The following is a 12,663-nucleotide window of genomic DNA, read 5'->3' as shown; positions in this document are numbered from 1 at the left end:
TTGACTGCCTCTGTGGCACTGGTGGCGTCACATATAATTGAGTACCAATTCCTAAGTGATGACAAATGACTAATTAATGGTTAATTACTGATTGATGCCTGAATACCAATTAACTGTTAATTAATGACGCTTAAGCTTCGCCTTTAGGAGTGGAACGCGACAGCGTGTTGTAGCGCTGCCAGGGAGTCAACGGAACGCCGCCACCCGTTCGGCGCGATGCCTTGCCCTTTGAACGCAACGCTTTTTGAAGAAAGGAAATGGCGCAGAATTCTTGGTTTGGTTTGGTTTATGGGGTTTAACGTCCCAAAGCGACTAAGGCTATGAGAGACGCCGTAGTGGAGGGCTCCGGAAATTTCGACCACCTGGGGTTCTTTAACGTGCACTGACATCGCACAGTACACGGGCCTCTAGAATTTCTCCAAAGAAATTCAACCGCCGCGGCCGGAATCGAACCCGCGTCTTTCGGGACAGCAGCCGAGCACCATAACCACTGAGCCACCGCGGCGGCGCAGAATTCTTTGTCGTCTCGGTGGACACCTGAACCACACCGTAGAGGAAGGGAGGAAGTGGGAGTGAAAGAAGGCAAAGAGGGCCCGTAATGAAGAAAATGAAAATTGTATTTGAGGAAAAGAAATTACGCAGTAACTGTCTCGCATATCTCGGTGGACACCCGTCAAAATTCAGGGGGGCACTTTTTTGACCTAAAGTGTGGTCACTGATGTGTGGTTAAGATGTTAAGCTCCGCCTCTAAGAGTGGAACGCGACAGCGATTTGCAACGCTGCCAGGGAGTCCATAGAATGCCATCGCCCACGGCTCTGCCATCGCCCATTTCGTTGTACGCCTTGCCCGTCGGTAAATTGGTTTTTGAGGAAAGGAAATGTATCTGTCTCTCATATCTCGGTGGACACCTAAACCTCGCCGGAAGGGAAGGGAGGAGGATGGGAGTGAGCGAAGACACCGTATTCACTAGACGCGCCTTTGTTCATTCCAAACCTTCGAGCTGACATGGCGGAGTCAATAAAGAAAAAAAAAAGCTGACATGGCGGAGTGGATAGCATGCTCGTCTCGCACGCCGCGAAGACGGGGGTTTGATTCCCGAGCTCGACGAATTTCCTACTCAGTTTTATGTATTTATATGGCGTGACCAGAAAAGTTAATTAGGCTAATTGGATAATTAAGCAATTAACTAAGCTGATTCTCACTTACTTGGATCCATTACTAACCAAAGTACAATTGGCCCCGTTTGAAATTCGCACACTGTGACGTCACGAGCGTTTCGACCAATTGAAAAGCGTGACATTTCTGTCGACAACTGCTGCTTACAACGATGAGACATTAAAGGATTTCGCCTTAATTGGTTTTTGAGGAAAAGAAATGGCGCAGTATTTGTCTCACTTATCTCGGCGGACACCTGAACCGCGCCGCAAGTGAAGGGAGGTGGGAGTGAAAGAAGAAAGAGAGAAAGAGGTGCCGTAGTGGAGGTCTCCGGAATAATTTCGACCACCTGGGGATCTTAAACGTGCACTGACATCGCACAGCACATCAATTATTGGATTTTACTGCCCATTCTGGTGTCTTGCATTTGTCAACCTTTGCAAAGCAAAGAAAAACATTCAAACTTTTGGTCCTTATTCTTTACTTAGAGCTCTTTTCACGTACTTAATTAACCCTTTCTTATAAAGAATACGCTCTCAAGTTTTTGTTTAACACGCAGCCAACCTTTCGAAGCTTTCTACCAAATTTGTCACTGGCGACTGCAGCGCCACCCGTAACAGAAGCATCTGCTGTAGAAGAATGAACATAAAGCAGAGCTCGAAGCCAGTGAGTACCCTCTCGCGTGCACTACTCTATCCGTTTTGGCATTCCGCGCCTGTTGATTTTTCCAGTGACTCTACTGTTGATTGGTTCACTACGCCACCGCATTCGCAGCTTGGGGCAGCAGCTCGCCGCCGACCGCTTGTGGGCCTTATCGGCGTTCCGCGCAGTCTTCGTAGTGCTCGCGCTCGAGTGAATCCTTCCGCGTCAGCATGGGCGTTGAAGTGCAGACCATTTCTCCCGGCGACGGTGAGTGCTTGCGGCTGCCGGCGAATTGTGCTGCGACGCCAACATGGCGCTTGCGGCTGCCGGGGACGCCACGAGGCCTGGCCCGCCCAATGGAACCGCCGTCAAGGCGCTCAAGTATCGAACCGCTCTTCTCTGCGACCGGACCTACTGAATCCTGCTTTCACACGTCTTCAATACACGCTCCGCAGAGCAGCGGGTTTTGAGGCAGCTACACACCGCTACCGGTTTTGGGGAGTCGGGGGGTCCAACCATGGTTCCGCCGGTTGGGGTACCGGCGATCGTGACAAATGGCAGGCATTCGGGGAAATGCGGCGTTAGGTGTCTAACGTGCCAAAGGGTACTGGGTCCCTTCGAGCGGATCGCGTGACAGCGGCTTAGACAATGCATTTCCCGTGCATAGGCACGGCGGATTCCATTGTGCCGCTTGAATCGCCGGGGTAGTTGTAACGTTCGTGCGGAAAAACGCACTTCGTAGCGCGTTTTGTGGATTGTTTTCCTCGCGATCTGTCTCTGACGCAGGTCGTGGCATTCTTGAAGCGCTCATAGCAGACAAGCTGTAGTTAAGATTATACGTTGTTACTTACGGGTCGCTTTTATGGCAAGTACTGTTGCCGATGAATCGACTACAACTGCGGCAGAAATACTATAAAAGAAAGCGGTTTTCGCCAGTTTAAGTGGTGCTATATTGACTCGTACCCCTGCTGTGATAGTTGGATGAGCGTTGGCAATTCCATGACCATGACGGAGGGCTAGAGAACCGGCGACACACATTTGGTTCCGCTTTGCTAGTGTTGTGTCTAACGACACGAAGCGCCGATCGGCTTTTGCAAGAGAGAACTACGTTAATTTGGAAGCTCAAACGGCCTTAGTTCGCTGGTCGTAAATACGTCAACATCTTCGTGGACGAAATACCGTGCGCGTTGTGCTTCGCTCATCGGATCGGTTGTGCTCGGCGAATGCTGGAAAATTCTGCACCGCGTTTAGTCTCGAAATAGCCTCACCTGAAAACGTTGCGCCGCCGACTTGGAGGAATTATTAAGTGTAAGTGCACTGGGGGCACGCCCATTTAGGCATCTTGCACCGGGCACTAAAATTAGAAAGTTGGCGTGAAAGTGACGTAAAGCCTAATCGGAGACCTTTAGGAGTTCGTTTCACGAGTAGTTTAACGGTAGTACTGATAGCTTGAGAAAGGGCTGTGTTTATTAATGTTTTCTGCAAATAATTGCCATTCAGCAGGAAAATAGTGCCTTTCCAGCTTTTTGGTTTTGTGTGATTCGACTGTATCTTGTTACCTGTGCAGGCCAGACATTCCCTAAGGCAGGCCAGACAGTGGTGGTGCATTATACAGGTAAGATTCGTTTTCATCATCATGAAATACACAAGTCAATCTTGTTATGTTTAACCAGACCTTAATCTACATTACCTCACTTGGCAGGGGTTCCTGGTGTGGCCCAGCTAATCTTGCTTTAGCTTTCTTTTGTTTTGAGGGCATCTTGGCCGCAAGTAAGGATTGCACAGCTGGTTTATTGTTGGGCACATAAATATCAAACGTTCATAGCAGCCACGCGAAAAGAAAAAAAAAAAGCTTCAGTTGCTCGTCTATCAGAAGGCACAGGAAGCAGCAAGTTTTTTTTTTTTGTGACCTCATTTCTCGGTATGCCCTTGTTCCAGGTGCACCATATTGACTCCCATATTCATAAGAGCAATTGAGTTAAACATTCCTGGACTAGTTACATTGCCTGTGGGGTTTACCTGAACCTCTGCCCTATTAGTTATTCGAAGTGCTGTTGTAGCAATTTCTGTGGCACGTTTGTTCAGTTCTCTGTACCCTGAAATATAACTTTTGTAGTGGTTTTTGAGTGGAGCTTGTGAGCCTTGTTTGTGTGGGTTATACAGAAGAACATGCAAATTTAGAGCTACTGCAATGGAAGTGTGTGAGTGTAGGTAGCAGAACCTGAGAACATGCAAGAAGAGTTACATGATTGATGTTGTGTGCTTGCTGTGTTCACTTCTTAGTGAAGGAGCAGCATCCTGGCATTATGAGATTGGGGATACGGGTTCATTCTGGTTGCTTCCAGTATCGTGCACTTAGCTTTTTGTGTGCTGCCTATGCGACATAGTTTAGTTTTTCAGTCCACTACGTGTTTTCTTTGCCCGGTGCGCATGTTCTGTCACAGTCTATTCCTTCACTTAGGCGCAGTTGGCGCATTTATTTTACTGGCCGATTCAGTTCCCTCAAGACTGAGTCATGCAGAGGTGGTGACGTGTTGCATGCTCCATGCAGGCACCCTGGCTGACGGTTCCAAGTTTGACTCGTCGCGGGACAGGGGCAAGCCCTTCAAGTTTCGCATTGGCAAGGGGGAAGTCATCCGTGGCTGGGATGAGGGCGTCGCCCAGGTGAGCCACTAGCTTGCTTGGCTGGACTGCATTGTAGAGCTGCCCATTTCTTTGTGGGGAGCGGGCATAAAGATGTAACTTGACCAGCTAGAAATCGGATGTGTCATCCTGGTATTTAGTTATTTATTAGTAGTCTCATCGCTTACAGGAAGCATTATAGAGGGGAGGGGCTGAAAACATTAGTGCATGGAGCACAGAGTACAAACAAGGCAGAAAATACAGCTACGCACCAATGCACATGTAAGCATTAAAACAAAGAACGCTGAAAGTGAGAGAAACGGAAACGGCAGCAAGAGTGGAAATGCAGGTTAGGTACAGGCATGAAGTTAATGCTTTATATTCGTTAGTAAGCGCACTAGGTTCTACAAGGTGTGGCAATATCTGTAACGGCAGCAAGAGTGGAAATGCAGGTTAGGTACAGGCATGAAGTTAATGCTTTATATTGCGTTAGTAAGCGCACTAGGTTCTACAAGGTGTGGCAATATCTGTAGCTTCAGTTATCTGGAAGCCTGAGTCTGTAACACTGCAGGTGACATTGCTAGGCTAGTTGGTGTTGGGAGGTACTAGTACAGGAGGGTAATGCTCGCTATCATAAGCAAGCTGAGAAAAATGGAAACATTGTCATGCTCTGAAGTTCTGGCTCTTTTCGCTTTAGTAGTCTGTGGGTTCTTGGATCTTGCTGATTTTGACCTGCTTGCTAGGTTCAAGAACACTTACTAAATTACCATATGGCTGAAGTAGCGTCTTCCACTTCGTTTGGCCCAATTTTAGACGTGTCAGTTACGGTGTTGTGGCTAGCAGGCAAATTGAATTTTCGTCGCAGACCTAAAAGTTTGCGACAAACCTCAGTTGAATTTCGTTGCTGGAAACAATGCATAAACACTTAACATAATGGCCCATCTGGTCTGGGTTTAACTTATAGGTTAAATGAGGGCATTGTCTCCTACCTAGATTTTTACTGAGAGCCCGACATTTTGAAACCAGCTCAGGTCTTTTACAGGAGGTGACCATTCAAAGCTGCACCGCAAACTGCCCGCTGTGACCCCTGATGAAGGAACCAGTCTGGTTGTGAAACATTGGGTTCTCATTTGAAATCTTGGGTGGATAGGATGCCGTCCTTTTTTCTATAGAAATGTGTTTTTTTTTAAGTGTTTATTGGCTTGCTGTTCAGTACAATATATGTGGCCCTTGGCAACACCTTGCCACGTGTGTGTAGAACCTGAAGGTCGCCAGCCTGCATAACAAGCAGCGCGCACATTTACACATGGAAAAACAGTCTCAGGTGTGGTGGTAAATAATGTGCCTGCTGATGCATTGCTAATGTGCGTATAATTGTGCATGGCAGAGCCGTGTTCATGAACCATGACCCAGCCGACCGAGCACTACGTGCTTTATTGTGCCGGCCTCGCTTCATCAAGCAGAGCGGAAACGATGGCTTTTCACGCGCAGTGCTCACATTTCCTGTCATGTCGGCAGTGTTGTGTGGCTGTGGCAGTAATGAAGGTGTTTGCTTCCTGATGATTATCACAGCTTTGACTTAGTGGGCTGCGAGAGACTGACTGTAGCTTCGTTGTGATGCAGTTGTTCTTGTTGACTACATTTAGTTTATTCTTGCATGCTTTTCTGCTAGAAACCACGAGCAACACTTCGTTAAAACAACATTGTGCCACATGTTGTAGAGAGGCAGATTTTGTGCATTATATTTTATTGTTTATTAACTAGCATTATGTTGATTTTCATGCTTGTATATATACCAGCATCCTGTATACCATCTTAAAGGGGCTGCGAAACACTGCTTGGGGGGATACCGGCTATACTTCAGGTGGGTTCTTTATGTCACACAGATGTTGACTTAAAAAGAATTACAGGAATCGATGCACAGGAACGGGAGTTATTCAGTGAAGAAATTTCAAAATACAAGCAAACAAAACGCTGCCCTCAACTCGATTTTGGCGGGGCTTCCCACTCCTCTTTCGCTCTCCCAATGACGGCACCTGGCGCAACCAATCAAAACAGCCTGCCAGAGCGCGTCGCGGAAGTTTTCACTCCATGGATGCCTGCTCTCTACCTCGTTCTTGCTGAGACTGGCAGCGTTGTTTCCATGCCAGAGCGCCCCTGGTGGTGTATTTTTATTTTACTTGCTTTGCAGGGCTTTTATCTAAGACAAACAAGTTTATTTTGTTGATATAATTTAAAACGCAGACAGGTGACAAAATGTGTCTCTATTTATTCACACAATTTGCAGTATATTTACTGTTTGTCCGATCATCAAGCTTGCGCCAGGTGATGTCATATCCGCTGCTAAAAACCCGCCACTGTGTGGCGACACCATCAGAGCCATGAAGTTGTTTTTGGGAGGACATTAAAATATTAAAAAGCGGAATATACGCGGTATTACCGATGCTAATAGCACCATTGTAACTCACTGTATGCAATCAACAGGCAAAACAGTCAACTAAGGTTGTGTTTCTGGGCCCCTTTAAGTTCTTAGTTAAGTGGTAGCTTTCCCATGAAAGGAACTGAAGTTTTTGCAAGTGAAGTGCTACCGCGTGTCATACTCATAGCACTATTATAGGGGTGACATTCTGAGCAATTTTCTGTTGGGAACAAAACATGAATGATTTTTATTGCTGCTACTTTTTGTGATGAGGTGTTAACAGCAATCAAGCGGGGGTATGCCACGCTCTGGATAGCCGTAAGACAGCCTGTAACACATTAAAAATGTGTTTATGCCTGCAACGAATTGTAATGTTATATGAGTACAGATGCAGTAAGTACAGAAGTTGATGTGTGTGAGGGAAGCTTATTTGGTTAAAAAGATTTCAGTGCAAAAATAAAACACTTGCATTTCCTAAAGACAGAAGTTTGGGGCGCCCATTTTGAAATGTGAAATCCATGGTTGCCTGTGCACTGCAGCTCGTTTCTTGAGTGAACTGGTGGCGTCATTTTCAATTTTCATGGCTAAAACAACAGTTTGGCTGCCATATAGTTCTTTCCCTTTGCACACCTGAATGTCACATTCCACCAGGCATACAATGATACAATCAGGATATCGTGAAATATATGTGAACATATTTACCGGTAGACCCCGCATAGCAATACGTGTTGTATTATCCAGGGTCGTCACAGATTCGGTCTGGGCTGCAGCGGCCTTATTTCGATGGGATGCAAAATATGAAAATGCCCGTACTGCGTAAAATGTCAGCGCGAATTGAAGGACCTGCGGTCCTTCAATTCATTTCAATACAGTACTTCACTGTGCAAGCACTCTTGATGTAGTTCAAAAAGAGCATATGTGGTTGGGTTGCTTTGAACCATTGTCATTTTTCTGGATGGGTAAATTATACTGCTTTGTTTCTTTTATCAACAAACGTTTATTCACTGACTTGCTCTGTGCACTTGTGCGTGCAGAAAGGACCTTTACACAGTGATTGAGTTAATTCCCTGCATTTCTTTTTCTTTTTGCAGATGAGTGTGGGCCAGCGAGCCAGGCTGGTCTGCTCGCCAGATTACGCCTATGGATCAATGGGCCACCCTGGCATATATCCTTGGACGGTCTCTGCGGTGGCTGGGGTAATAGGGGGGTTATTCCTTGCTGAACTGGTGCAGCCGTGTTGTTTGCTCACAGGAGCATACTCACAGGTGTGCAGTATGTTTTGAGAGATTGTGTGGGGAATCCAGAGAGAAGTAGGTGGTTGTACAGGCTGTTATCTTTTTAAAAGGTGTGCTTTCTGAACAGAAGCAGGAGGCAAGCTTTGTTGTTTTAATGAGGCAGTTGCATAGAGGTGCACATCTTGTCGCTGACATATGAGAAACTTTGCTAGTGAGCATGTCTAATACCCGTGCCGCACGCGCACAAGAAATGGCAATAAATGCTTAAGGCCTTAAGTTTGTTAATGCCATTATTTTCGGAGTTGGTGCTACACGTCCACTTTTAATGCCATTATCGAAAGTGACGATGACGATAACGCTTGCAAGGTAGTCAAAAGCTTCATCTTAATATAAACATTCCTAATGAGCAGAATATATCGGGAATGATGTTCAAATGTAATGTAAAAACGATTTTCCAAAAAATACGCCTGTTCCTGCTTTACAAGTCGAAAAAGTAGCCATAAACTCGCATGTCAGCACATAAGTCTAGAGTACCAGTCAATAAGGCTGGTTAAAATGGTGCTCTTCGCATCGAAAATGCGGTTTAGGTGCCTCATCTGGCTGAAAGTTAAGAATTAACCATTTTATAGTGGGCTAGGCAGTTGTAACTGACAAAGCTGCATGCTTTTCTGCGTGTGGAATGGGAACGAGAGTACACATTGCACGGGCGAATGAGTTGTGGTGAACTCAGTAGGTTGCGAATGGCAGTAAGGCTAATGCCATTAAATTTGTGCGTGTTCACCGCACGAATGCCATTAAAACTTAAGGCAGTGAGCACTTAATGGCATTAAATCTGTCCGTGTGGCACGGGTATAACTCTGTGTAGCATTGAAATGAAGGTTTTCGCTGCTTTAGCAGGCATGAAGGTGGCAGGTGTTGAGGTAGAATGCAGCACTTAGCTAAATGTTACCATAGCAGGTGCCGTTAACATTCTCAGTGAATGGGGTTGCATTTGATGTCCTACATTAAATGCCTTCTTGTCATTAGAGCATTAGATATGGACTTGGTAGGCTGATCGACAGTACACACCTCATTGTGCCCTCTCTTTAATTATCGTATGAGATGTTTGTGCCATTCTTATAGGATGTCGATTACCTGCCAGAAAAAGAACCACCAAAGATAAATCATTTGCTGAAGCTTAGGTTATCGTAACAGAACATCAATAATTTTATTAGTTTCCTTACGTCGCCGCCGCGGTGGCTCAGCGGTTATGGTGCTCGGCTGCTGACCCGAAAGACGCGGGTTCGATCCCGGCCGCGGCGGCTGGAATTTCTTTGGAGGAGAAATTCTAGAGGCCCGTGTACTGTGCGATGTCAGTGCACGTTAAAGAACCCCAGGTGGTCGAAATTTCCGGAGCCCTCCACTACGGCGTCTCTCATAGCCTGAGTCGCTTTGGGACGTTAAACCCCATAAACCAACCAACCAACCAGTTTCCTTACGTCTGTCATTAACCTAACTGTGATGATAGTGACATGTGTTTAGTTGGGTGTAACTTGAAAACTCCTTTTAGAGGCAGTGATGACTAGACCTTAAAGGAGGCCTTCCAACTAATAACATCAGTACATTCTTGTAATGACATGGTCAAGTCAGCTTGGCCCTGATATTGTGAAAATACGACAATGCCGTAGATTGGAGGGCCTCCATTGTGGGGCATTTACCACTGCATTCTTGAGTCCTGTCGGCGCGTGAGAGCCAAGTGTACCGAATGCACCAACTGCAAGGCCTTGTCGTTGCCCCCTTGACTACACTGCACCATCCCGCCAAATGCCGTGCTCACTTTTGACGTGGAACTGCTGCGGCTCGAGTAAGGCGTCGGCACTCCACCCTCTCTGGCTCTCGGAGCAAGCACTGGCACCGTGCCCGGTTCCTGGCTTCGCTCTTCCCCTGCGGTTTATTATTTTTGTTTTGTTTATGTTTTTGTCCCTTCCTCGCGTCCAGCAAAAGTCTCGGACAACAGGCTTTGCCTTCCTCTCTCTTGGACAGACAAGGGAGAGCCTTGTTTGCACCGGGCCTTCTGTTCCAAGTGGCAGCGGAAGACGCGCTTCCATCGAACAGCGCCCAAAAGAGAGAGGGGTCCCCCCAGAAGAGAGATTTCGCCACACCGTTTTGCTTTGAAAGTGTTGTTCTCTGCCGGGCCAACAATGCTCACAGTGCCCGTTGAACCAGCCCAAATTGTGCGGGAGTTTGTCTTGTTTCCTTGTGCTGTCCTGCAGCCGTCATGTTTCTCACGAAGTGAGCAACTTGCAAGCAAAAGGAATTTCGACAGAATCTGATGACTTTGAAGGCGACGCGTTCAAGGGTCGCCGTCATTACTCCTCTTTCGGGAAATCTCAGAGTGGTTTGCCACCAGGAGATGGTCACCACCACCACCGAGCGCCCCTGGCATCATCGTGGGCAGCGGTACCAGCAGCAGCAAGTGTGTGCGTGTGCGGTTTTGTTACCCCTACAGCCTCGACGCTCTTGCTTCCCCCTGCAAGGAAGTTCGTGACGTGATTCTCGGGCGGCCGACCACTCTGCTCGAAGGAGCCGTTTTGACATTGGACTTGCCAGGAAAGCCGCTGTGTTTCTCTGTGTACGCTCTCTGGTTGTTGGGGACCGTGGTGTCGGTGTGATGCCTGATGTGATGCCGCGCCATGCTGCGCCCTGGAACTATGCACCCCTCCCGTGCCCTGTACCTGTGTGTGAGAAATAGAGATGTTCCAAATGCACCTGCCTTGTGGTGTACTTCCCCTGAAGATGAGAGCTTTTTGACACGTTTTGTTTGTTTTGAAGTAAAAATGTGATGGTGTCCGAGGGGAGTTTGGTTGGAATCACTGAGCTCCTCTGCTCAGTAAAACAAAAGTGTAAATGGCTGTGCGAGTTCATGCACTGTTCCGGAGCCCTTCACTACAGCGTCCCTCATAGCCTGAGTTGCTTTGGGACGTTAAACCAAACCATAAACCTAAACCATTTGATGTAGTTCGTCAATTCACGGCATAACAAATGACTTGACGACAAGGAAAAGAAGGTCCACAACATGTGTGCTATAAGGAAATAAGTTGCAGGGCTGGGTTCGGTGCCAGAGGGCATGATTTCGTCCTACCGACATTTGTACCTTAGGTTCCGGTTAATTCCACCTAAAGGCAAATAAATTATGTGTATGGATGAGAGCACAATTCGGTGTGCTGATAACACTAAGAATGAACATCTTATAATTCAGTTTCCCATGGGTATTTCCTGACTGGTCACATTATGAGATGCTTTACTCACTCTCCATTTAGAAACTGACAAACTGGAGGCGGCGTGACTCGGCGGCGGGTTGGAAATAGTTTGGAATGCACGGTCGTTGCCGCGGGTGGCACTGCAGTCGCTTGTGCTGAAAACTTGGGAATGGCCCTCGCCATCCGAGCTGCACGCCAAAAAGTGTGCAGGAAGACTCACTTTCGCAAGGACTACTGGACTATAGTGCCTAGAATACTGGCTAGTGTCTCGAGCGGAGGGGTCTCCGCATGGGAGGAGGTGGCAGCGCCAGCGCTGCCTTCCAATTTTCGCTGCCAGAGGGCGCTGCCTGTCGTAAAGGTGCTGGATTGCTGCAGTTGCCCAGCCAAGCCTTGTGTTGAGCTCTGTGTTTAGCTGGCGTCTGCGCGTTTCTTTGGTTTTGTTTGCGCTGTGATTTGAGCAAATGAACTGAAAGTTGCAGCGACTAATCGTGCTTAAGTTGCTTCAGTTCAGTTGCCTTGCCAAAACTTGGTTGCCCCGAACACGAGGCAGCAACCAGGCTGTGGATTGTTGTTTTATGTTTTGATAAGAATTACGTTTTATGTTAAAGGGCTAAACAAAGACAGAGAGGCACAAAGGCAGCAAAAAAAATTGTTGAAGTTCAGACACTGCAACTAGTTTGCTAATATCAATACAGTGTTTTCCTTTCTGTATATGTAAAGTGCCTTGCTTAAATGGTATGGCTGTGTACTGTTTCTAGGCGCTTCTCTTTATAACTAGGCGCTTCTCTTTACAACTTCAGATATTTTGTTCAGTTAATAAATAATTCAGTGCCTTGCTTACTTTGTACAAACTTTTAGCAGTGACCAGTTATTTTTACCTGTTTATTATGGCTGTAGCTTTACAGCTTGCAGTACATTGTAGCCCTTTGTAGAAGAGAATCACTGATAGGATCACTTTTTTGTTTTCGTTCTTGCCTTTTCTTCCCTTAAAAGATGGAACGAAAATTCGCAGACACCTGCATAAAAACTACTTCTGTAAAAAGCGAGTTCTAACTTCCAAATGAAATGCAACGAGTCCGCTTCAGGAGCTGCATGTGTTCATTACATACGATCATCGCAAACAGATGCAATGTTGGGAAAGAGCCCCTGCGATTTTTTTCCCACATACACGACGCTATTAAATATTGTCTGACTGATATATCAAAATTCCAGTAAGCGCGGTTGAACTGCAAAAAACATCGGCATAACATGTCCAGAAGTGTAGCACTGGACTAGAACTGACATCCCTTAGGTAATAACCTTTGCAAAAGCTATGGATGCTATTTCCTAATACCAATGTCACACGGGCGC

The 12,663-nt window shown here is 46.6% G+C and overlaps 1 protein-coding gene across 2 annotated transcripts; it reads left to right on the top strand.

Annotated features, from left to right (window-relative positions):
• Nucleotides 1-1,868: 1,868 nt before the first annotated feature.
• Fkbp12 (peptidyl-prolyl cis-trans isomerase Fkbp12) lies at nucleotides 1,869-10,821 on the top strand. 2 transcript variants are annotated; one of them, XM_089551913.1, is made up of 5 exons: nucleotides 1,878-2,065; nucleotides 3,366-3,413; nucleotides 4,350-4,462; nucleotides 7,931-8,004; nucleotides 9,867-10,821. In XM_089551913.1, exons 1-5 carry the CDS (start codon nucleotides 2,029-2,031, stop codon nucleotides 9,919-9,921), a joined length of 327 nt encoding a protein of 108 aa, XP_089408039.1. In that variant the 5' UTR covers nucleotides 1,878-2,028; the 3' UTR covers nucleotides 9,922-10,821. The 2 variants fall into 2 exon arrangements, with proteins under 2 accessions (XP_089408038.1, XP_089408039.1); XM_089551912.1 differs by having other exon boundaries at nucleotides 1,869-2,179; nucleotides 7,931-10,821.
• The last annotated feature ends 1,842 nt before the right edge of the window (nucleotides 10,822-12,663 follow it).

The sequence above is a fragment of the Amblyomma mixtum genome, chromosome 7 (genome assembly GCF_055824585.1).
Source record: "Amblyomma mixtum isolate Tamu chromosome 7, ASM5582458v1, whole genome shotgun sequence".
NCBI classification, from domain to species: Eukaryota; Metazoa; Arthropoda; class Arachnida; order Ixodida; family Ixodidae; genus Amblyomma; species Amblyomma mixtum.
This window is presented reverse-complemented; position numbering and strand designations above follow the sequence as displayed.

Excerpts from the sequence above, each read along its gene's own strand:
- Fkbp12 (XM_089551912.1), top strand. The coding sequence starts at position 2,029 with ATGGGCGTTGAAGTGCAGACCATTTCTCCCGGCGACGGTGAGTGCTTG. Across the intron at positions 2,180-3,365 it reads ACCGCCGTCAAGGCGCTCAA|GCCAGACATTCCCTAAGGCA; the intron begins GTATCGAACCGC and ends TTACCTGTGCAG. Across the intron at positions 4,463-7,930 it reads GGGATGAGGGCGTCGCCCAG|ATGAGTGTGGGCCAGCGAGC; the intron begins GTGAGCCACTAG and ends TTCTTTTTGCAG.